Raw genomic sequence first — 19,450 nt, forward strand, 5'->3', positions numbered from 1 at the left:
CCGGAAAGGCGGCCCTCGAGGACTGGGTTTGGACATGCCTGATTTAAGATGTTTGTAAATTCACACATGTGGTAATGGCTACTAGACTATATTAGACTAATAGAGGCACTTTTGACTTAGGCGTTAAAAGTCCTGCTTTAGCCAAGCCCACAAGTCAAAACAGTCTTTCAAATCATTTTTAACCATCATCATGAATAGAAATGCACGACTATTTCCAATTAGCCTAATTTGACTGAAAACATACAGGAACTCTTCAAAGCAATATTCAGAATTTTTAAAACCTCCTCAAGAGTTGGATTCTACATTGTGCACTAATGAAGAAAAACAATAATTAGACAATGGAAAGCTTGCACAATTAGGCCTCGGGACCAAAAAACGTGACTGACGACTTGCTTAGTCAACTTAGTCCAAGTTACCCGAGATTTGACAGATATCAAATGCTAAAGGGGACCTGAACGTTTAATATGCCTTTAGTATCAGGCTATGGAAGTAAAATTGCCACAAAAAGGTATTTTGGATTTTCTAACGTTTCCTTTCGTGAAAGTGGGGCTACACTGGAAAATGCAGTGCTGTATTTTGTTGAGAGAGAGTGAGCGAGAGGAGAAAAGGTCAATCAGGTACAGTTGTTTATTTCTGTATGGGCATTAAATTTAGTCGTAAGCATCTGCAATAAATACATACATTCACATTTAAGCACATAGTAACCTAAAACATGCATAATGCTCGTGTTTTCAAATACAAATAGAGCACGGCAGACCTGAAAAGTAAATAAGACCTTTGGACTACACTTACTGCTTGACTAGCACAACTAGACAAGACGACAGCAGTCAGCAGGTGCTTACAGTCACACCTCAGGGAACAAACATTGGAATGTTTTCTTGGGGGCGGGGGAAGATGCACTCGCACACATCAACCTCGCCTGACATTTCCAAAACATGTACGCTCGTGATTGCACTTGACCACGATGATATGAAAAGTGACAAAGCAGCCCCGTTTACCAGGAAAATAAATCCGCGGACGGGTCGGGAACAGCAGCGTTTTTTTTTTCCTTTTGCGTGTGTGTTACTTTTGCTCCCGCCTCCAGATGATGACCATGCCCGTGGAGTCGGCGGAGGCCAGCAAGCTCTCGTCACAGTTGAAGCTGACGTCCAGCACGGGGCCCCCGTGACCTTGCAACTTGTTGACAATGGCCTTGGTGTTACGCTCCACGTCGAAGAAGTACACGCAGGCGTCCTCGCTGCCCGTCACTGACAACAAAAATTTTACTAGCACGCCAAGTATATGAATAAAATAATACAAAACATGCACAGCAGGTGGGCCTGAAAAATATCCCCTGTGACATAACAGGCGTCCACGTTTGTTTTATTTGTTTCTGCAAACCTACATCAGGCCCTGCACCATTGAAACAAACCTAAAAAAACAATTACACCTCCCTACCTTTTAGTTCTGTTAATGCTGTGGTATGGTTGTGATGGATCACAACAATCTGACATCATCTAGCGCCAAAGGTATTTTTGTCGTGATGATGCTAAAGAAGGGTAACTTACCAACACATGCGCCCTGTCTAAAGGACATTAGGGGGCAGAAGATGCTGTGAACCAGCTGCGAGCCATGCTGGATAGGGAAGCTTCTCTTCAGCTGCAGCCCACCTTCATTGTCCACAACTCTGCCAAAATGACAAAGGTCACGGGATCAAAACATTGAAAGGGAGTGTTACAACGTGCCGGAGTGCGTGCCAAGCTAACAGACCTGTAGAGCAGCAGCTTATTGACGCAGGCGTTGACCAGCAGGGAGGGGTCGCGCGCCTCTCGGCTGATCCACGAGCGCGCAGAAATGCTGCAGATGGAGCTGCCTTCGCTCACTACCAGACGCTTGGCTTTGGTCAGCTTGCCTGCATCAAGGTGGTTAGGGAGATGTGGCGGGAATGCACAAATAGTTAACGCTCATGAATTGACAGACAGGTTATGGGTAAACAACTGCTTGATGCTTGATGAAAAAAACAATCCCGGGAAGTCCACTCCAATTTTAGAAATCACATTAAACTACAATGAGACGTATTCACTTTAAAGTAGCAATGTGCTCTTATTTCATTTATTGAAAACATAAATAAATAAGAGTAAAAAATGCCAAGTGTGTTTGTAAGGCACTTCAACCAGAGTACAATGTAGAACGAATTTTGAAAATCAGATGAAGCATTCTGGAGAACATGAGCCGTTTGTGTGGAAAAAAAACAACAACATGTCTTTGTCTTTAGAAAATCTGGTCAAAAACACCTCCAAATTAAGAGTATGGCTTCATTATTTCTCAAAGTTGGCCTCACCTCTTCCATATTATCAACAATTTAAGAATGTATATCAAATAAACAACAGTAGCATTCTAGTTTGGTCTAAGACACACTCAGTGCCTGAAAACCTGAATATTCAGTTTTATTGATGTTAAGAATCCTCAAAGATTGAACACATTTCAGCCGCAGATATGCTCCACACTTTGCTTTTCAACAAAAGGTATATATGAGATTGTATATTTAGCCTTACTGTAAAAAAAATGGTGTACTTTATCCAATGCGTATCCTGTACTGAAGCAGTTTGTTGTGCCCTGGATGTTCTTTCAAAATCAAACGTAATTGTTACTGCCCATCACGAGTGCAATTTTGCAACATTGTTCATCTGCAATTCAGCAAAATGAGCAACAATTTGGGACGGGCCTCGGAAAGCACATAAAAGCTGCACCGGTACCTGTGGCCATGTCAAAGAGGAAGGAGAAGATGCTGCCCCTGTCATCGCCTGCCCAAAGAATCTTGCCCGGAGAGTCAAAGGAAAGCGATAGCACACGACCCGTCAGCTTGCTGGATCCGCCCTTCACCTTTTTGCCCGTAGAGATGTTGACCACCTGCAGGTGGTGCTTACTGTTGCCCACCTGTAGCACACAAGTTAGGAGACAATTTCCTCATTTTCTGCACAACAAGCAATGTACAAAAACATCATTCCTTTTTCAGTCGCATTCTGGCTTATTCACAGAAAACTTTGGAAAGGCTTCAGATGAACAGAAGTTGGGACTCAATTCTGGTAAATAAGCAGCTGAGTCACATGGTTTCGCTCAAAAATTGTGCAGATTTAAAAAAATATGGTAATTACATCTTGAGAATAATTGGCAGCAATCATTGTAAGTACCTCTGCTCAGCTTGATAGGCACCGCCTTTTTCATCGAAATTCAAGGTTGTATCACAACAAGATTGCTTATTTGTCTGCTGTCAATCTATCAAGTTGAGACTGACCACAGTGAGGTTGTTATTCATGGGCTGGAAAGTGCAGCAGAGCAGCTCGCTGGATTCCGGATCTCGGACTTCCCGGATGCACCGGCCGTCCTCGGTGTTCCAGATGCGCAGGGTCCCGTCAAGCGAGGTGGACACGATGACATCGTTGCTGAGGGACCAAGCGAAGTCTGTGACGGGCCCTCCGTGGCCTTTCAGCATGACCTTGACGCTGGCCGGAGGCGGGGACAGCGTCATGATGGACAAGGTGCTGTCCAGTGAGCAGCAAGCTAGGAGGTGCTTGTCGTCGTTGGCAAACTGCAAGCGGGGAACTGCAATTCGGGATATGAAGTCTGGTTGTTGAGTGTTGTTTATAAGAAGCACAAATACTGGATTTTGGAATGTTTTTATGGGGGGAAAAATGGAAAATGCAAAGCCTTAATTGTGTTCTTGAAAAAAAAAAAAATCATACTTGGAAAAAAAAAAGAGGATTTTGTTTTTGACATCATTATAACAGACAGCCCTAACAAAGCTCAAGATGGAACATTAATTCCAAAAGTGAGAAAAAGTGCCGACCTGCAGAATCGACATGTTGGTCAAATATGTGGTGCATTCCAGCAAAAGCGTAGTTTTCACTCAAAGTTGTGTCCCCAGCCATGGCTCGACTGGCTTCCGCCACCGAGGTGGGCACCAAACTGCCCGGAGGCCTGCAATATCAAGAGGGGACACCAAATAAATCATTTGGACCAAATCCTAATCCTGAGACAACATGGCGCTGGCGGCCAAACTACCTTTCCTCATAAACGGCTCTGTTCATCTGGGCCTGCAGCTGGTAGGAGCCTCTGCTGATGGAACGCCGGTGGCCACGAGCCCCTTGAGCGCGGGGATCCTCCTCAAAGTCCTGCTCGCGATAAGAGGAAAACCAAGCAGCTGTCAAAGTGCACATAAGAATGTTCCCGCCAATTTGATGCGCCATACGTGAACAACAGCACTGAAACACCAAAATCATAAAACAGTAACCCCTTGACTTACAACGGGGTGGCCACACTATTTATTCATGGCGCTTTGCACAACAAGCATGGTGATGTTTTTCAGCAGCAGAAAATAGGAGATTAGTCAGGATAGAAGGAAAATTGAATACAGATATCCTGGATGAAAACCTGCTCCGGGGCCCTCTTGACCTCAGAATGGAGCAAAGGTTCATTTTTCAGGCTGACGCCGACCTGAAGCACACAGCCAAGATCTGAAAGGATTGGTTTCAGAACTACTCTGTATATCCTGGAGTGACCTAGCCAGAGCACAGACTTTAATCTGATTTACCTTCTCTGGAGAGACCTGAAAATGTCTGTAGACAAACCTCTCCCATCCAACCTGATGGACATTGAGAATTGCTGCAAAGAAGGATGGGCAGAACTTCCTAAAGATAGGTGTGCCAGGCTCAAAAAGACTTGAGGCACGGGTTGCCGCCAAAGGTGGATCAACAAAGCAAAGGCTGAGAATACTTATGTAAACGTGATTCTAAATGTCCAAAAACATTTTTTCCCACATTGTCATCATGGAGTTTTTATGTATATAGGGGCGGGAATCTTTAGACAGGCTCACGATTCGATTTTGAGGTCTCGGATTCGATTCAGAATCGCTTTTTGAGACAAAACAGTTTTCAATTCACAATGATTCTTTTCAATTCAAAATGATTTCTGCCTCCAACTGCAAAAAATCATCATACTGCTTCAGTCTGCTTTGCAAGATAGACTAACAAAGGAAAACATATTGTTTGACATTTATTAAGCTTTGATTTGTAAAGAACATGCATGCCTTTTTGTGGACAACTGCTCCTCTTTAAAGCTAGCAATAAATTGTATATCTTTCATACTGTAGTAAGAAATGAGCCGAAAAATAAAATGCATCTGTATCATTAAAAAGGTAGAACAAGATACATTGTCAGAACAACATCCCTTGTATGTATACTTTATGCGCTTCTACGGTCTAACCTCCATGCGGTCCAAGGTGGTGCGGGAGCTGCGCACACTGCTGGCACGGAAACTGCTCTGTTCGGACAGCGGCCCGTAGCGCAGAGCCAGAAGCTGACTGCGCAGCCTCAGATACTGCCTGCGCAGCGCCGGCTCAAAGCCGCACTTGGCGTTTTCTCGGAGCAGCTGGCTGCGGCGGCGAATGTACTGCGTGCGGAACTGTGGGAAGGTGGGTGTGCGGTAAGCATTGTACCTAGGGCAGGGCAAAAGGTGATTCAGATAAAGCTGATGAATGGTAGATGGAAAGCCATTGCAGCATTTTTTTCTTATAAGTCATATCCAGCTTGAGGTCCATGTAATAGTAATATATATGCTTTTTCCACACTAGTAGATCAACTATCTCACTAGTAATGTTTTTACTAAATGCTTTTGTCTTCCCAGTCTGCAATTAAACCTTATTAGTAAACTATCAAACTGCAAGTATTAATAGCACACCGTTATCAATCAGTGTGTGGTTTTGCTTCACTATTATTAAGATGTCGTTGTCCAACTCATGCAAAGAAATGGCCTTCAGTGGGGGAATGGGGCATCTTTAGTAAGACCGCCATATTTACTTGTGCTCTGAATTGTTTTAATTGGGATGCGCAAGCAACTATACCAAGTATTGGTATTGGGCATATACCTGGCCTTAGATTTCAAAGGATCAGTACTCATGATTGCACCTGATGCTAGTATCTTCTGCTCTATTGGATTCAAGATTTAAGAGTTTATTGTCATATGCATAGTCATACTACACAAAGAAATTCTTATTCTGTTCACTTTCCTGAGAAGACTACTTTCCACAATTGAGCAAATCATAAAGTAGGCAAAAAAAAAAAAGGTAATAGTGCAATAAAGACAGTCATAATGGAGCACTAATACGGGAATTGATCCACATTCGGAGTATATTATGGAGTAGATGCAGTGGAAGACACCGTATACATATGAGGATGATAATGCAAAACATTATGGATTTAGCAGCTTTCCTCCACTGTGCAGGATTTGTAAGGTGCATGTGTGCATGCCATAAAGTCACTAGTGATGAGGCAGATTAGTGTGTGAGGGATTTGTTCAGAATCCAGATGGCCTGAGAGTAGAAGCTGTTTTACAATTCTAAACTATGAATGACAAATTAGAAGAATAGAAAATTGTAATGTAGGAAAACGCTTGATTGGAATAGGTAAGTTATTTTTTTCGACTGATATGTTATGAGGATTTTTTTTTAAGGTGGGTGTATTATAAGTACAAGTGGTTTTTGTACTTGTAACTAATAAAAGTGTAACCAAACATCTCCTTAATCATTAGTGAGGACAAACGGCACATTAATATGTTCATCTTATTAATGGGTCAGACTTAACATTTTAGATCACACCAATGACTTTCTGACCAGTTATAGTTTGATTTTTTTTCCCCTGAGAGAGATCAACATGAACATCTAAAATGATAGAATTTGTCCAAGGTAAAATGATTTTACAGATATGTGAAATATTTTGACTGAGCAGAACTGAATTCCAGATATATGCAACACATACCCACGGATAAAAGTCTCTACACAAATCCATGCAAGATAAACTAGAATTTTAAGGCGCTGAAGTAAACACACACACACACACACACACACACACACACACACACACACACACACACACACACAAACGGCTTTTCATAGGATGAAGTTGTTTGCTGACTCCCAGATTGTGCGCAGATCTCACCTTGCGTCCACTGCCAACACCTGCTGCCAAACTGCTGCCATTAGACACACCCAGAAGGTAAAGAGGAAGCCACTAGCAGAGCAGCCCCTACAAGAACACACCTTTGAAAAGAAAGAGAAGACACAAGTGACGAGAAGCTTGAAATGAGGGCGTCAAATGGCCGTCCAATTCTACTACAACTAGTGCCAGCCTCACTCTACAATACGCGAGAAGATGGTGGACAATCAAGGGACCGCCAGCCCTTCAGGCACTTGCTTTTCCCGTGATAGTTTGACACGGATAGATAAACAGCGAGACGTGAAAACTCCTCCAGTGTTGGAGTTTAGACTTGTATGATCTCGTTTATGTCACGATGCTAACACGGCTAAGCAGTTCATTAGCAGACCCGCCCCAGCATCATAACACACACGGCCGGCCGGTTATGCTCGATTGTTCTTCAATTGAACTAAATGGCTCGATGCTCGTCAGTCGTGTGCACAACGGCAAATATCAAATCTGGTGGACATGGCGAAAAAGAAAGAAGAAAGAAATCATGTAGAAAAAGACGCACCTTAGTTAGCTTTTCTCCATCGTTGCGCTTCCGGTAAAGTCACGTGACCCTAAAGTCAGCGGAAATCCCGGATGAAGTCCCCAGTAGAAGGCTTGAGTGATCTCCACCGATCGACAAATGTAAACCTTCAGAGACATAAACAATTCTTTGAGACTTTGTAAAAGAACTCCACTTTTATTCACTTACAGAATTTTCTTATAGAAACAGGAAGGCTTTCATGCTCCCTTTTCAATGTCTTCACTGTTTTTGTTTGTTTGTTTTGTTTTGTTTGTGACCCCTGGCACAGACTTCACTATTAAATTATTCACTAATACCAAAGAATGTGCCCCTGGTATGTTGATATTTTATTTTTGATGGTTGCTCGTTTTATTTGTCACAAAGGTATCTTTTTGATTATATGTTCCAACCGTTATTCGTAAATACTGATGAAGTAAAAAAAAAAAGAAAGAAAATGTTAAATCATTATTGATGAATGAAAGCAGAGTGATAATCTTTGCGTTTAAACAAAACAAGATATTTGTACACGTGTACGCTTTTACTTTAGAAAGCAATTTTTTCGCTAATTGTTTGGCAGAATTTAGGACCACGCCAAATCATCATAAATTTCAAATGCAAAGCAGCATCAGTACACCATTCCTCCTATCAAATCAGCCCCCGTGGGAACCCAGTACTCATAAAAATAGTTCTGCCTGTGCGTGAATTCTTTACTAGTGATGTTGAATGTTTGGCTGTATGCTTGCAAACACATATTTTCTCCACTTTGGCATTTTAAACAATAAAACATTGTAACTAATAAATGAAACGTTGCTTTTTACTTGACCGACTCTGTGCAAAATCTCTCTTCCTCAACTTTGGGATCAAAACTAAACTAAAAGATGTGGCGAAGGTCTGCGTGTATTTACTCTTGCATGGTGGTACGGGCAGTCTAGGGAAGGCATGAAATTGTTAATCCGTCTTCGTACGTTTTCTTCAAGTCATATTGAACAGCTCAGGCGGGGCTGGTGTGAGAGCGCAGAATAAGTAAGGAATGTTTAGAAGTGCGTCAATGAAGCAAAATGAGCTCCAAAAAGTTGACTTTTCACAAACAAATCAAGTCCCCGTAAAATTGCATCAAGTGAGTCACGTTACTGCAGTCTCTCACTTTCGTGTCCTATTTGTGAAAAGCTGCATGCACTTTGATATCGGCGCGGGCTCCCATCAATCTCCACGAACAAAAGATGCGCGGACAATTCGAGTGGCGTGACAAAGGCAGTATGACAAGGTCAGCTGGGCGCTTTTGCCTAGCTCAGCAGAGCCGCCGGGCACGGCGCTCAGCTGACGGGGCTCTTTGCTTGTTTGGGGCCGGTCTTTCTCGAAGGGGCCCCGCCGGCTGAGCCATTCAGCGGCACCGGCCATAAATGAGCGTGCGCAACAGCACGTTTAGCACTGCATTCGCAACAAAACGGCACAGGCTCTGGAGCGCAGCCAAAATGCCAGGAACGAAAGGTGAGCAAACAACACGCGGCAGCACGGCAGCTGCCGGTACAACGTCGTTAACGCCAACCGTCAATGTTTGCAGGTAACAAGTCGGACAAGAAGTCAACTACCAAGGTGGGAAAATGGTTGCTGCACATCTGCCACGTGATCTTTTCCTCTTCTTTCTTCGCGAAATGTTCTGACGTCTTGAAAATTGCGTCCGCAGCAACCCCAGAGTCCTAAAGAGCAGCCGAAGAAAGGTGATCAGAAAGGAGATGACAACAAGAAGCAAGGAGGTAAGCATTTATATGAAGCATGAGACGTTAGATTGGCTAGCTTGAATTATTTAATCAACTATTTTCTTTGCAATGTTATTCCCCCCATTTCTTAACTGCTCGTTATCGACAACAACGAAACAATATCTCACGCGAGGGAGTAATGTTATACTCCCCAACTTAAACTGATTTAGGCTACTTTTGGAAATACTCGTCGATGTGACGAGTTTGTACTATAGCAATTCATATATTTCATACACTGATTAAAATTAAATTACAAGAGGCTAAAATGTGGTATTGCAGTGTTAAAACAAATGTTTGCAAACGTCTTGGAGTAAACACAAAGATGAAGATCAAGTAGGTCTACAAGAATGAATCATTTAGTAATCGATAAATCTGCCATTTTTTTGTTAATTGAAAAATTGAATTATAAAAAAATATTTTCATTTCCATCCCTCTATAGAAAAAAAAATCTAAATATTTTTTCTCACATTGACAGTGTAGAATCTAAAATATTAACGTTTACTGCTGAAAGTGGCTAAATAAGAGGACCCTGCCTTTAAAATCCACTGCGCTCAATCGGTTATCAAGATATTTCATTCTTGCATGTTAACACAACGTCACGCGAATTGAGTGAAGAAATAAATGATGAGTTGACACATCACGTCCCCAGTGAAGCTATCTGTCTGCGTTTCGTCCCCTCGCAGGACAGCCGAAGGGAGAGAAGCAGTAACTTCCAGGCCTTTGTGAAGATGGCGCTGGAGACACTGCTGGGCTCCTGCCGTCGCAAACACGGGGGTCCTCGGGGCAGGCAGGGCTGAGCCGAGCCCCGGACCCCCGGCCCGGCCCCTCTGAGCCGCTTTGTTGGGTGGCCTTCCAACACGACATTTGTTCATCTCTCACAGAGAAGGAAAATCAAGTGGATCTCAGCAGGCTCTCCCTTTCCCGTGGTCACAACCTTTATCTGTGCCCATGCTGACCACCCAACATGCTGGATGCTTGCAATCCAGGAAGAAAAAAAAATAAAAATACATGAAAAAAAAACAAAAAGAGATCAATGCTTAGAGCAAGACCCCAGTCCGTCACCCTTTCCCAATTCAGCCTGATTATAGACTGTTTAACAGTCCACACATTTTTCTTGTAAATAATTATTCAAATAAACTATTTCTTACATGAGTTCATCATGTGTGAGGCTTCGTGTGTGAGGCTTCTGTCGACCTGATACTAAAAAAAACGCAAATAGGGCTTGCAACATTTCTAAATGCAATCATATATATACACATGAAGGCCAAGATGAAGCACACATTATTGCTCATATATATATATATATATATATATATATATATATATATATATATATATATATATATATATATATACACTGTATTACAATGGCTGTGCATCTCTAGATATTTTGGTGCTTTGTGGCACAAAGTAGAAATGAACCTTTCTATAGCACTGCATATTTAAGGTTTCTGACTTCTGCGTGTGTGATTTCAACAAACAGCACAGGACAGTGAAACATTTTTGTGTAAAATTTTATAAAATGATTATCACAGATGGATCACTTCATTCACATTTACAGGAAAATATTCTCAATGAAAATGGCCGCTGGATTGAGCGGTGTACACTCAGGGGTCTATTTTCATAAATAGCACATCTGCAGTGGGGCACAGTCTGCTGATCCTGATTTTCACCTTAATTTTCCAATATGGCAGACTGTTCCGCTCGCCAAGCCGGCTGTTTTTAGCGAGTGAGGAGGGTACTATACAGTATAAAAGTTGATCTGAATTTACATCTATTCAGACCATGTCTAAATACTGCTTGTTGCAAGGTATGCAAATAGTTCAATTTTGATTAATTTGATTGCAACAGGGTCTGCCATACTTAACTCCACGAACATATTTAGGTCATCAGCGAGATTTACGCTATTCATGAAAACAGAATCCCACAGGCTCTTATTGAACACTTTGCTTGCACCTTTTGATGTCACAGCTACACAGAATATTAAAAGCAATTGGGCATTTTTTTCAGGCGCTTAATCATTGGTTAAGCAGAAACACACAATAAGACTACATCTATTCCTACGGAAATGATGTCAAAATAAAATCTAAGGCTTTAAACAATGTCTACACTCGACTGTGCAATACCCTGATTGAAAGCTTAAATTACATTTGCAAAATCAAATAATAAAAATACCATGGCCTTTTTGGTATGCATTTTTGGATGGCTGCAAGTAGGTTGTTTAAATTTGGCTTTAATTTCATTGAAAGATCACTTTAACAGACATTTAGTTATTTTTTTATATGCAGCGTTATCCTAAATTTGAATGTCAATTAGGTTATGTGTCTCCCGGTGGCTTTGGGCAAGCATATACAACCGATTGATCAAACAAACAAAAGAACAAAAGTCCAAATCTGAACATTGCCTGTGGTCTTTTCGTTCTTATATAAACTTCTTAAATAAAACTCACGGTTTGGCACATGCTCTCTTAGAAAAAATACACAGTGATAGGGTGACGGCGGAGAAAAAGAAAAGTTCCCAAACTGCTCTTCCGCTGAACATAATGATATTGCAAAATATTCCTTGATCGGGGAAAATAGATTATGAACCACTTGAGGTGAAGGACAGCACACGTGGCCCACGGATAACAACCCCTAATCCCAGGAGAGGAAAAGCTGATCCCCGCCGCGTTGATCGGTATCGATTGCGACTCGCGGGGAGACATCAGTAACTGCTGTCACAACATGAGCACTCAGGGGAAAAAAAGAGAATGGCATCCATAGAAAAGGAGGAAGGATAGGGGTGAGGATATAAAAGGAGTCCCCAGCAGGTCAGGATGACACATTATGCCGACGCCAAGCGGCACCAAGCGGGCCGCCGACCGCTTATCTGACAGTCACAGGAAAGAGAACTCACATTATTGCTGCTACTTTTGCGCTTTCTTTCATCTAGAGGAGAAGGCGGTACAATATCCAGCATCCAAATGTGATCCAGTGGCTTGTCCAGTTCAGCTCGGACCACTTCTGGATGGTATGATGGCTTATGTCATCCTGCAAGGGGGCCAGAAATAAAACAGAAGGGCAAAAAGAGGAATGAAAACTAGTCACATACTGGTGGTTCTCAAAAAACAGGCTCCAAAAGTGTGATATGTCAGCTCAAAACTCAACATGTGCACAACCAGTTCAATATGAGATTTGGTATCAATCAAACTTGTGGATAAATAAGGATAGTCTATTCAGACTTGTTTGTAGGAGATTGTCAAATGTAAGGCCCTTTTGTATCATCTGGATCCTGTCCATGAAATAAGAAATGCACCAATGAATTTGAGTGTGTCCTGCCCACAATGTGTAACTAGAGGAATATCCCCATTTTTTCACAGTAACAACAGGACTGACTAAAGATCCAGCGACATGACTAAAGTGTGAATTTATTTCTAAAGGACAATGTGAGGAAGTAGGAATGGCTTGTTTGCATTCAAATGGATTCAGAGCTCACCTCATCTTCCTCCATGTAATCCACACTGGAATTGAACACTGAACCCAAGTACGTCAGATGGACTACTGCCACAGCGCTGAATGCTACGTTGATCATGTACACCCAAAATGCCTGTGGATAAGGAGGCAATACAGTAACCACCATGTTATGTTCACTCTGTGTGTGTGTGTGTGTGTATATATGTAAAGACAAAGAGAGCGAGAGAGAGAGAGAGAGAGAGAGAGACGGAGACAGAGACAGAGACAGAGACAGAGACAGAGAGAGAGACAGAGAGAGAGAGAGAGAGAGACAGAGAGAATGTTTTTGTCAGCAGGGATCATTCTTCTCCCTTTCTTTTTAAGCAATCCTGTATAACATCTTTTTTTGGGCATACTGCCCGAAACACTAACTCTAAATTATATCACTTGACAGGGCCCGGCAGACCATAATAGAGCCTGCAACATTTTAACTGCTGCAAATGTAGTTTCTTGGAGAAAGTAAAACACAGGAACTTCTACATTAGTTTAGGGCAATCATTTTTTATATCGCTGAAACTTGTAGGATAGGTTTGGGTTCATAGTTTGCCAAGATTTCACCAGAGAAATGAATGGTTGCAATTTTAGCAGGGTAAATGAGTCATAAACAAATTTAAAAAAAGATTCACCTTCAAATCGACAATAAGATTTATTTGTATACGCTTGCAAACACATGTAACGGTATTGTATTTAATACATCTGGAAATAGCACAGTTGATATTCTGCTTCATTTGACATTGTTATCCTAAAACTTTGCCCAACATACTGTAGTTCTTGCTAAAATCCCTTTTTGTTTAAAGAATGAGGTTCATACTGGCATCATTTCAACAATACATTATCAAGCCACAAAATTATGAACACACGCACAATCATTCCATGTCCAAATATATGAAAAGAGTCAACTTTCAATGATTGTCTATTGACTGTGGAAGAGGTTCTGAAAAAAAGCTGGTCTACTTTATTTTCCATCTCCTCAAATGTTGTCATTATATCAAGGCCTGTTTATGTTTAAAAATATTTGCTCCATGCTGGGAGATGTGATGACAACACAAGTAGTCATCAGTGAGATGCCGTTTGATGTGTACCCGCAACTGGATCAAAAAGGATCCAAGGACGAGTGTATCACCTTTTTGTTGAAGTGGGTGCAGTTTGGCTGACACCTCTTGGACAAAACGCAGGCATTGAAAATGGCCGCCAGTCTCTTCCGCAGCACTGACAGGAAAAAACAAAACAAAACAAAACAAACAGAACTGAGGCATTAAGATAAAGAGCTTTATCCCAGCCATGAGAGATCAACAATTTCACTGCAGTGGACACAAAAGGTGGCTGCAATTGGAATGTTCTACTACAACAGCAGTAGAGATGTTAAAGGGCCTATATCATGGAAATCCAACTTTTTGGGAGATTTTGACCATGTTATAATGTTAATTTATCAGGCTTAACACTTGATGGCTTCCAGAAATAACAAGTGTCACTGTGTGTGCTCTCCACACATCTTTTGCTTTGTTGAGAACTACAGTTCAATTCAATGTCAGTAAAATACCTGTTTTTGGCTTCCTCGTTCACTCTGCCTCTGACCCCCATCACTGATTGCTACAATGGTCGCTTTTGTTGTTGTTTCGTTGTGGCGGTTGTCTTTCGAACAATGTCATGAAAGGGGCGTGGCAGCAGGGTTTCACTCAACAAGCTGTTTCACTTCTTGGTTTGAAATCACGCCACCAAAAATACTCATATTTCATAACAAATTAAATTTCAATAATCTTTAACTATGGATTACTTAAAATGCTATGGTATAGGCCCTTCAAACTCAAGTTTGAATTCATGAATCACATTCAAGCCAATAAGATCTAAAATAGGCTGAAATGGTTTGTTTATTTCCATGTAATCAACCTGTTTTGAACTGAAGATGTTGGCTTATAATATTCGGTGTGTTTACTCAGTAAGTTCAGCAATATTCAGTCTTTCAAACTTTTTTCTTTCCACTGCATTCCTCACGGAATGTTAGATGTGTAGTCCTCAGTGCGCCCTCCAGTGGACAAAATACAAAACAACTGTTACTGAAAGAATGAAGTTAATGTTTTTCCTCCGCCAGTCCAAAATGCACCCCATGACTAGCCGGTTAAGGCCCGGTGGCTGTACTTTTACTACAAGTATATTGGACAGACTCTCACCGTGCTCAGTATAAGTGATGAAGCCCAGAGACACGAGCACAGCACCCAGATGGAAACTCAAACCCTATCAGAGAAAAGCAAAAGTCAACATGTCTCTCCAAAATGGGGGTGTGAACTGTACAGCCTGATGGCTAGTTACTCACATGCAGAAGGGCACTGGCTGCGTAAGTCAGCATGATGGCAGAGAAAGCCCCAAATTTCACAGCATTCTGAAACACATCTATAAAATAATATTTTTTTTCAGTTCTTCGGTTTTAGTAAACTTATAAATCTGTCCTTGTCACCCATGGTGTGCTAGCTAGCGCTAAGCTAACAAACAAGAGTTCCTACATTCCAGTGTCTGAGTTTGCAAACACCCTTTTTTTGGTTGTGCAATTTTTCTCATTGGAAATGCAAACTTTTTTTTTTTTTTTTTTAAAGGACATTGGACCAAGTTACATAATGGCATTTCCAAGCAGTCCTGTCTGTGTGCTCCTCACTCCTAATTGCCAATTTGGACGCTAGTTATCAGAGTGTGAAGATTCCATCTCACATGCGTGCAGAAAGCGCGACATGGGAACATTCCACGAGGTGACCACCTCCACCATTGAGCGGGGAAATTGGATGTTCAGCGGCTTTGACACCGACAGATCCCTACGACGCAAAAGTGCATTTTAATATGTGACATATGTAAGCCATTTTGATGCTTCATTTACCGACCATTTCAGGTTTTCCTTCTCATCGCTGAAACCGACCCCGGCCAAAGTGGCCGTGGTCTCGCTCAAATACGCAACAAAATAGTTGCTCGAGTGGAAAGACAGCGTATTTTCATAAGCCAACAACCACCTAGAGAGAAAAGAGGCACTTAATGTTTGTTTTAGGTTCACTTGAAGTCTATTGAACGTCATCCCTGAAAAAAACTTAAACAGGGCTTCAGCTATGTTCAAAAATGTTGAACAGGATCAACAACATTTTTCTGAGACCTATTTCATGGGTACTGATTAATACAAATGGCTAACAGTTTCATGTACACTTCTGGGATATGCTGAAATGATACGTAATCGTGTTGTTACTATTTGTTGTAATTAATTATTAATTATAGTCATTTATGAGAAGAAATGTGACTAAAGTGAATCATCTCATCTCTTTCCTTGGGGGTGCTTTGCAAAATATAATTGAGAAGCCCTAGTATAGTGAATGAATGTAATGCAAGACGTACTGAAAAATACGGTACTTACTTTGGCAGTGAACCTCTGAGCAGAAATACAACAAAAGAAAAAGTTTTCAGTTTTAGTGAAGGTAAAGCAAAAAATAAGCAAGACGTGTTGTGAATGTTCATTACCTGATTTTCCTTCTCTTTTTGCTGTGAAAAGATAGAGGGTAGATGCATGATGATACAAGACTATATTCTAGCGCGGCCTCTCTTGTCCACTCACCTCCTTAGCAGCTTGTCTCCGTAGACAGGAATGAAATAGGGAAATAGGTAGGGGGCCACACAGTTGGAGAGAACCAAGCATATTTGACTTTTTAGCCAACTTGAAGAAACTTTGAACAACCAAGAAAGGCTCTGAGAACAAAAACAAAACAAAAAAAGACCAAATGCAACTTTTGCATTCCTACTGAGTGGGTATCAGGTCGCCCGTACCATCTTGCGTCCTTCTAAAGCGTCTTTGTAGCTGCTGAAGCTGATCCACGGTCCAAAGATGACAGTTCCTACGTGGTAAATATAACCCATGAATTCAATGGGCGACGGCACGCCGGAGACGACGCCTCTGTCTAAATCGAAGGCCAGGGAGATGGCTTTCATGGCCACTACCATCTGGGAACCTGGGCACACAAGCGCGCCAACACTTGAAACACACGGAGGGGCCATCCTTGAATAATCAACGGGCAGCTGTGCGGCTTACCTCTCATCTTGTGCCAGTTGGTGGTGTCCATCATGTGCAGTTCTCTGCTCAAATCAAGCACAACATAACCTGATTTCAGCGAGGATGATGCTTTCTGTTCATCACAACATTGTGCTATTATAGTTTGATTCACACGCTACAGAGGTGCATTGTGAACTATACGGACCGGTTACAAATACAAAGGTATGATACAATTTTTAAAGAACTAAACCCAAAACAGCCAAAACTTGTCAAAATGTGCTGTTCTGATTGGAAATGAATGTGTGAAATGAGATTTCAACAGGACAATTCATCTATCCGTTGTAAAAGGGCTGCCAGAAACACTCGGATGTTTGTTGTGAATAGTTCCTGGTGAGAATTTTTTGCATATTATTATTATTGCATAAGCAACGCTAACTACAACAAAGTGACAAAATTCCATCAAACAAGTGTGGCGTGAAAACACGCCAGAAATCAGATTAGCATACAGCAATAATTGTTCAGGTTTACTATGGAGTAAGCCAAAGCCAGGCGCTCTTACCCAAGCATCAGATAAATGAGCACCGTGATAGAGAGAAATGTGCCTCGCATGGTCGAATGGCGACACAGGAAGAGAAAGAGGTAGCAGAGGAGGCTCAGGAGGACCACCCAGATCATGTGCAGCTGAAAGAACAGGTAGAGAACGTAGAATCCTCCCGTCACTGTGGCAAGATGCTTCAAAACGGAGGGGAAGCCTGCCGCAGAAATGGAGACCGAGATCACGCGCCGGGATTGACGGGACCCCAAAAAATACTCACTCAACATCCAGAGAAGGCGACACAGCAGGCAGATGAGCAGCAGCTGCCACACCTGCTCCAGGCCCTGCTGGGCTGTCGGCAGTAGGCAGCCGTGAGTTAGCTCCTGGAAGAACTTCTGGCGGCTGAACGCGCCCATTGCTGCCAGTCTGAAATGGCAGAATAATCTCTTCAAATTGTGCATTTAATGAAGACTGTAACCTGAGCACACGTGTGGCGTTACAGTTGCCAATGATGTGACAAGAAGGGCCACCCCCATAAATTTGCTGGACACCCCAGAGGCTAGTCAAGACTTCACGTCAGTTGTTGTTTTGTTTACAATACTGAATATCCATGTTTTCTGGCTATTCAATGGCCATATAGTGTTTGTTTTGTGTTCGTAAATTACGTTTTATAGAGCAAAATATAAATAGATATTGTTGTGTTAGGCACTTTCTGTTCATTTTTATGCAAGGAACCTATACAAGAGCACTGTATCTCCATGCCACAAGCACAACCTGAATATACTGTATGTATGTATGCATGTGTATGTAAACAGTTTGTGTGATATTTAGAATCAGTCCAAATTAACAGGATTTGTCCATTGTAGGTTTGTATCAGATAGCTGTTAAAAATAAGGTTTACTTATGATTAGCGTTTAAGAGAACTAGTGATGAGCATCAAGTTAGCAAAACTAATTAGAGTTAGCAATCAGAGTTATCTTACAAACGTTAGCATGCTAGCACAGTCAATTGTGTATGCCTTTTGTTGTATTTTATTTTACAATAACATTTCAAGTGTCTCTGTTTTTGTTTTTTTTAGTTTTACACATTTGAGTAAAAAAAAAAAAGGGAATCCAAATGCAATAATCAACCGGAGCTATTGTCCAGCCACAGAAGAGATGTAGCAAGGGAAGAATAGTACACCATATGCTGTATATATTCATTATACAACTCAAACTGTGAACTTTACTGTTACAACTCTGTCCACATTTTAAAGCACAGAATATAACACGATTAATCAAGAAATCGTTTGCCATTTACTCAAGTCTCTCTGGAGCGTTCTACTGGCTGGATTACAATAACAGTAGGCTGTAAAGACATCCTGAAATTACGACTCTTAGTTTTGGTGTGTAGAGTGTAAGTAGCCAGCTATGAAAAAAAAAATCTGGCGCCAGCATGTCAAATATTATATTAAAAGGGCCACTTGTATGTGATGGTGACAATTACTAATCCATACAGCAAGCAATGCCACTGACATGACATGGTCAAGTGGATGACTTGAACGTATCTGTTGAGCGAGTGCAGGACAGGCATATTTGCGTCTCCGCAATGCAGTGGACCGGGGGGACGAGTTGACTCACAGTACTCCGCGCGCGACCTCCACCACGAACGCAACGCAGCCAAAAAGGCGCGTTTTACGACAACTGTTACCGAAAGCTGCCGAAGTACTAACTAACCCTCCGCGGATCACTCGGTGGGATCTCTACTTAAGCGTCGATCCCCGCAGTTCCCCACTCGCCACATCGGGATAGCTAGCGTGTAGCCGCGCGCTCGTCGGGTTGAACTCTGGAAAGAAGCTTACCCTTCGCGAGCTGCAGCTACGGGCTGCTGCCTGCTTCGCCGCCCGTTTACAGTCACTTGCGTGTTTTGTTACTCGGTCCAGATGATGCTTAGAACTCGATAACGCGCAGCATCAGCACCAAGCCGTCCACGCATCCACAGGAAGACACTTGGACCAATCGGCGAACTCGCCTGCGTGTGGTAGCCAATCAGAACAGCGAATGACAGCGGTCTTGGTCAATCACAATTTAGCGAGCAGGACTCCTGGCGGATTTGGACCTATGGATTGAGGACAGCGTGCAGGGGTGGGGGAAAT

The 19,450-nt window shown here is 42.1% G+C and overlaps 2 protein-coding genes and 1 long non-coding RNA gene across 4 annotated transcripts; 1 reads left to right on the forward strand and 2 right to left on the reverse strand.

The window, feature by feature from the left end:
* Positions 1–613: 613 nt before the first annotated feature.
* On the reverse strand, positions 614–7,592 carry wdr13 (WD repeat domain 13). Of its 2 annotated transcripts, none has more exons than XM_088408886.1 (10): positions 7,522–7,592; positions 6,972–7,072; positions 5,242–5,473; positions 4,042–4,151; positions 3,827–3,957; positions 3,275–3,582; positions 2,736–2,916; positions 1,750–1,891; positions 1,548–1,666; positions 614–1,247 (listed from the first exon to the last, which is right to left on the reverse strand). In XM_088408886.1, the coding sequence occupies exons 2-10, from the start codon at positions 7,010–7,012 to the stop codon at positions 1,063–1,065; spliced, it is 1,449 nt and encodes a 482-aa protein (XP_088265012.1). In that variant the 5' UTR covers positions 7,013–7,072; positions 7,522–7,592; the 3' UTR covers positions 614–1,062. The 2 variants fall into 2 exon arrangements, with proteins under 2 accessions (XP_088265012.1, XP_088265013.1); XM_088408887.1 differs by having other exon boundaries at positions 5,242–5,439; positions 7,522–7,565.
* A 1,277-nt stretch (positions 7,593–8,869) lies between these two features.
* Positions 8,870–10,427, forward strand: LOC148427222 (uncharacterized). The gene is made up of 4 exons (XR_015864771.1): positions 8,870–9,006; positions 9,080–9,111; positions 9,203–9,272; positions 9,959–10,427. It is a non-coding gene; the product is annotated as an uncharacterized LOC148427222 (long non-coding RNA).
* A 346-nt stretch (positions 10,428–10,773) lies between these two features.
* On the reverse strand, positions 10,774–19,304 carry LOC148427223 (protein-serine O-palmitoleoyltransferase porcupine-like). The gene is made up of 15 exons (XM_088409004.1): positions 19,157–19,304; positions 17,597–17,742; positions 17,341–17,533; positions 16,821–16,864; positions 16,559–16,740; positions 16,350–16,480; positions 16,256–16,276; positions 16,152–16,166; positions 15,634–15,759; positions 15,467–15,567; positions 15,078–15,154; positions 14,935–14,998; positions 13,890–13,975; positions 12,750–12,860; positions 10,774–12,304 (listed from the first exon to the last, which is right to left on the reverse strand). Exons 2-15 carry the CDS (start codon positions 17,730–17,732, stop codon positions 12,203–12,205), a joined length of 1,389 nt encoding a protein of 462 aa, XP_088265130.1. The 5' UTR covers positions 17,733–17,742; positions 19,157–19,304; the 3' UTR covers positions 10,774–12,202.
* Between the last annotated feature and the right edge of the window lie 146 nt (positions 19,305–19,450).

This window comes from Hippichthys cyanospilos, chromosome 2 (genome assembly GCF_059441005.1).
Source record: "Hippichthys cyanospilos isolate Australia breed blue-spotted pipefish chromosome 2, RoL_Hcya_1.0, whole genome shotgun sequence".
In the NCBI taxonomy this organism is placed as follows: domain Eukaryota; kingdom Metazoa; phylum Chordata; class Actinopteri; order Syngnathiformes; family Syngnathidae; genus Hippichthys; species Hippichthys cyanospilos.

Coding starts and splice junctions, on each gene's coding strand:
- wdr13 (XM_088408886.1), bottom strand. CDS start 7,012: ATGGCAGCAGTTTGGCAGCAGGTGTTGGCAGTGGACGCAAG. Junction 2,917..3,274: donor TGAATAACAACCTCACTGTG/GTCAGTCTCAAC, acceptor TGTGTGCTACAG/GTGGGCAACAGTAAGCACCA. Junction 1,248..1,547: donor TAGACAGGGCGCATGTGTTG/GTAAGTTACCCT, acceptor TTTTGTTGTCAG/TGACGGGCAGCGAGGACGCC.
- LOC148427223 (XM_088409004.1), bottom strand. CDS start 17,732: ATGGGCGCGTTCAGCCGCCAGAAGTTCTTCCAGGAGCTAACTCACGGC. Junction 16,865..17,340: donor CTCATTTATCTGATGCTTGG/GTAAGAGCGCCT, acceptor TGATTTGAGCAG/AGAACTGCACATGATGGACA. Junction 12,861..13,889: donor GCACCCACTTCAACAAAAAG/GTGATACACTCG, acceptor CCTTATCCACAG/GCATTTTGGGTGTACATGAT.